General features: G+C 36.0%; 1 protein-coding gene across 1 annotated transcript; it reads right to left on the bottom strand.

Moving 5' to 3' along the window:
- Positions 1-563: 563 nt before the first annotated feature.
- Positions 564-3,109, bottom strand: LOC112032167 (L-type lectin-domain containing receptor kinase IV.1-like). The gene has a single exon (XM_065771658.1). It carries the CDS (start codon positions 2,939-2,941, stop codon positions 914-916), a length of 2,028 nt encoding a protein of 675 aa, XP_065627730.1. The 5' UTR covers positions 2,942-3,109; the 3' UTR covers positions 564-913.
- Between the last annotated feature and the right edge of the window lie 1,040 nt (positions 3,110-4,149).

Below are 4,149 nucleotides of genomic sequence, written 5' to 3'. Positions count from 1 at the left end.
TGCCCAATATATAACTTTAGGCCTTTACCCCCCACAATAACAATAATTTCATTCTCGTGGAATTTCCAAACAAGGTTATTTTAAGTTCCATTCATTCATTTCTTTTTCTTTTTCTTTTTTTTTTTTCTTTTCTTTTTTTTTTTTTTTTTTTAACTTCTAATAAGACAGTTTAGTTTCACTCCACTTCAATTCATTCTTTTTCATTTCATTCTTTGCTATTACTTATACTTATTCCATTCCTTTATAATTTATTCATTTCATTTCATTCCTTTATAAACTCCCAAACCAAGAGTTAAGGACTAGTGCTTAATGGTAGCTTTGTTCAATTGCTGTTTTTGTTTTCTAAATTCGTTCAGCCTTTAAGCCATTTCTGTCTATTCTATTTTGATTAACAGAGTCATTCGGATTTCTGGTTTACTGAATTATATACTATCTACATAATCACATATTGTAGTTTAATTTCATTAACAGAGTCTATTCCATCAACTTCTTTCTATGCCTTTACGCTGCTGCCATTCATTATAAACCATACAAGCAGGTACTTTGTCGAGGCAAATAATAACTTTCAAACAGAGTAATTACTGTCTGTAGGTTTTCAGTATTCTAAAATTTGATTTGCCACCCAATCAAGTTTTTGCAATACTCTGCATAAATATTGATTTACAAAATTTGCAACAACGCAAACAATCTTATTGTTGTGTTACTCAAGCATCAGTAGACTACTACCAAATAATAGTTTCTATATTATGTGAAAGAACTGTATATAAATCATGCTCTTTGAAATTTCTTTGTATATAAATCATCTCCATTCCCCAAACAATCTCTAAGCTTTTTGTCTGCCACAGTTTAATTTGGTGCCAAGCATTGATTGATCCATGATCTAGTCTACCCCATAGCATGATATGCAGCTAATTCAACGACCACTTCTGAGGATTGAATCAGTGGTAGAGGAGGAAGGCGCAGAACCCTTGCCATATGATGAAGGAATTGACAATAAGATCTCAGATGTTTCAGTACTTGTAAAGTTACTAAAACAAGCATTGTCGTAAGGTAATTCTGGCAGATCAGCATTACCATCCAAAAACTGCATCACTTGCCTCATGCTAGGCCTAGCTGCCGGCATTGAGTGTGAGCAAAGTAGGCCTAGTTTCAAAACCAATTCCATTTCCTCCATCACATAGTTACCTTCCAATCTAGGATCACTAGCATCAAGGATAGCTCCTTTTTTCCAGCACCCAAAAACCCAATCAACCAAAATTACTTCTTCAGGCAGTCGTCGATCTATAGGCCTCCTTCCACAAGCCACCTCAAGCATGAAAGCCCCAAAAGCAAACACATCAGTGCAAGTGGTTGCCCTTCCTGTTCTAGTGAGCTCTGGAGCCAAATAACCCACTGTCCCAACAACATGGGTGGTTTGAGGATTGGTACCGTGGTCGTATAATCTGGCAAGGCCAAAATCTCCAAGCCTTCCATTTAATTCAGCATCTAATAGAACATTGCTTGCTTTTACATCTCTGTGTAGAACAACCTGTTCCCACTCTTCATGGAGATAAAGAAGCCCAGAAGCTACTCCTCTAAGGATTCGAAATCGTTGAATCCAGTTAAGGTTTGGTTTTTCATTGTCATATAAGAACTTGTCGAGGCTTCCATTGGGCATATAATCATAGACCAAGAGGAGTTCTCCCCTTCGCCTGCAATATCCCAGGAGTTGCACCAAGTTCCTGTGTCTTAATCTTCCCATGCTAATGATCTCAGCCACAAATTCCTTCATCCCTTGTTTGGAATCATGGGAGACTCTCTTGACTGCAATTTGCACATTAGAAGAAGGAAGTATTCCTCTATAAACTTTTCCAAAACCTCCAGATCCAAGAAGCCCTTTGTCTGAGAAACCTTTGGTTGCTTTGTAGAGATTCTTATAGATAAACCTGTGAGGACCATACTCCCTTTCCCATTCTTCACGTAGTTCTTCATATTTCTTCCTCCTTGACATGTAAGCAGCTCCAAGAATAGTTATTAGCACAATCACTAGCAGTACTGCTAATAACAAAATCATAATCACTTGTCCTACTTTCTCTTTTCTTTTCCTCAATCGGGGAAGTGAAGGAAGCTTGGAAACATCAAGGCTTTGTGCTTGTCCACTTTTATTAAAGCTCCATCCAAGAATATAGTGGTCACTTGTAGCTCCTCCGGTGGCTGCAGTGAAACCAATATACATAGAGTCCAAGAGAACTCTAGACAGATCAATTGGTGTTGACAGGAGAGGTTGGTCTGGTCTTGAGCTACTGGTTGGAGCTAGTGTTACATTCAGTAACTTTTCTGCTTCATCATAGTCTATCCAAAGGTGCATTGGGTTGCCACTCAAGAGGTCCAAGCTTATATTCTTCCCTTCTTTCTTAGGAATGTATGATGCAGGAGCTGATTCAACTGATATCACGCCGTTCACGTCAATTCCCACATGGTTTTTATTTATATCTAGTAACTCAGGATTCAGAAGAGTATCAAGCTCTATGGCTAATATGTGGTTTGCTGGAAGGCCATTATCTTTGGAATTGAAGAGTCCCAGAAACTGGCTTGATTCAGCATGGGTGAAGTCCCAAGAGGGAGTGATGGTGAAGGTAAGGCCATGAGCCCCCAAATTTGGTATTTGAGGAACTATTGCAAATACAAAGTTTGTGGAAAATGAAAGAGATGGGGTTAAACTGGAAGTAGTAGTTGTGTTGAATTTTAAAGGGAGTGGGTGGAAAGCATAACCAACTTGTTGGTTTGAAGTGTTGGTTAGTTGCAATAGACCATTGGGGTGGATTTTTGCAATTCCATCTAGATGTAGATTGGCTTGATGGAAGCCATTATAGATGAAGTTAACATCTTGAGCAAATTTCAGTGGAATACTAATTAGGTAGAGAATTATCAGAAAAGAAGGTGATGTAAGAACTGTAGCCATTTAAGAAAAGTGGGAAAAGGTACTGGTTTTGTAGAAAAAGGTAGATTTTTAAAGGTAATTTTGAAGGATTTCAAAAAGTTAAGGTGCTGGTTTTATATAATACAGTGGGTTGTATAATATTATATTTGACTCACTGTATTTCTTACGCAAAACTCTTTGATGGGGAATTGTATTGAACTGAATAAGAAAGAAGTAGTCATCTGGGCTTTAAACTAGACTGCTATGACCGAGCAAATTTCAATGATTTTTTTTTTCTTTGGATTCAAAAGTATAAGCCAAAATGTCAGCATCTTAGTTCTCATAGCCATAGGGAACTTATCAATTACCCCCACAATGGGTGTAGAAAATCAACAGCAAAATATGATTCATTTTTTCTTTTTCTTTTTTACTTTCCAATTTTTTTTTTCTTCAAATGTGTCAGATCAACTTCTTATACCAATTTGATCTGTTACAAGCATTCAAAAGAATCAAAACTTAATACTTGTCAAAAAGAAATTTATTTAGACATTGGCACTTGATAATAGATTAAATGCTTTTGAAGTGAATTCATTTTGTGGAAATAACTTGAATAGACGGGCAACATGTTAGAGCATCCACATTGGTGGTGCTAAATAGCTATATTGCTATTTTTAGCATCGCCAAATACCAAAATGTGCCCTAAAATCGTGGAGTCAAAGTTATATTTTTTGGCTCCATAGCTATCGTGCACAATAGCTAAAAGGTTAAATATATATATATATATTATTTGTAGGTTCACACTGCTTTTGATTATTTTACTCATTTTTATTCTTTCTTTTATTGTTATTTCTCTTCTCCTATGTTCACACGGCTATTGTTTGTGCATTCACACTTTTTTTACTCATTTTTTTTTTCTTTTTTTATATAGCCGTGTGTGATATAGCATTCACACGGCTATATATTGTTTGTGCGTTCACACTACTATTGTGATATTTATATTATTTTATTATGTTAAAAGTTAAAATAGATTCGCTGATGCTGGATGTATTGTAAAGTGAGTAGGTAAAATAGATAAAGTAAATTTTTGTGATGTCACGTAACTAAAAAACATAACTCCACCAATGTGAATGCTTGAAGATGCGGCCATCTTTAATTTGGATTTTTCAGGCAGTGGCCTTGTCCTTTTATTGAATTTTCCTTCATATGACAAGTAAAAGAAAGTGAAGGTTTTGGATATTATGGATTTGATG

Source organism: Quercus suber, unplaced genomic scaffold, assembly GCF_002906115.3.
Source record: "Quercus suber isolate HL8 unplaced genomic scaffold, Cork oak 2.0 scaffold_47, whole genome shotgun sequence".
Classification (NCBI taxonomy): domain Eukaryota; kingdom Viridiplantae; phylum Streptophyta; class Magnoliopsida; order Fagales; family Fagaceae; genus Quercus; species Quercus suber.
This window is presented reverse-complemented; position numbering and strand designations above follow the sequence as displayed.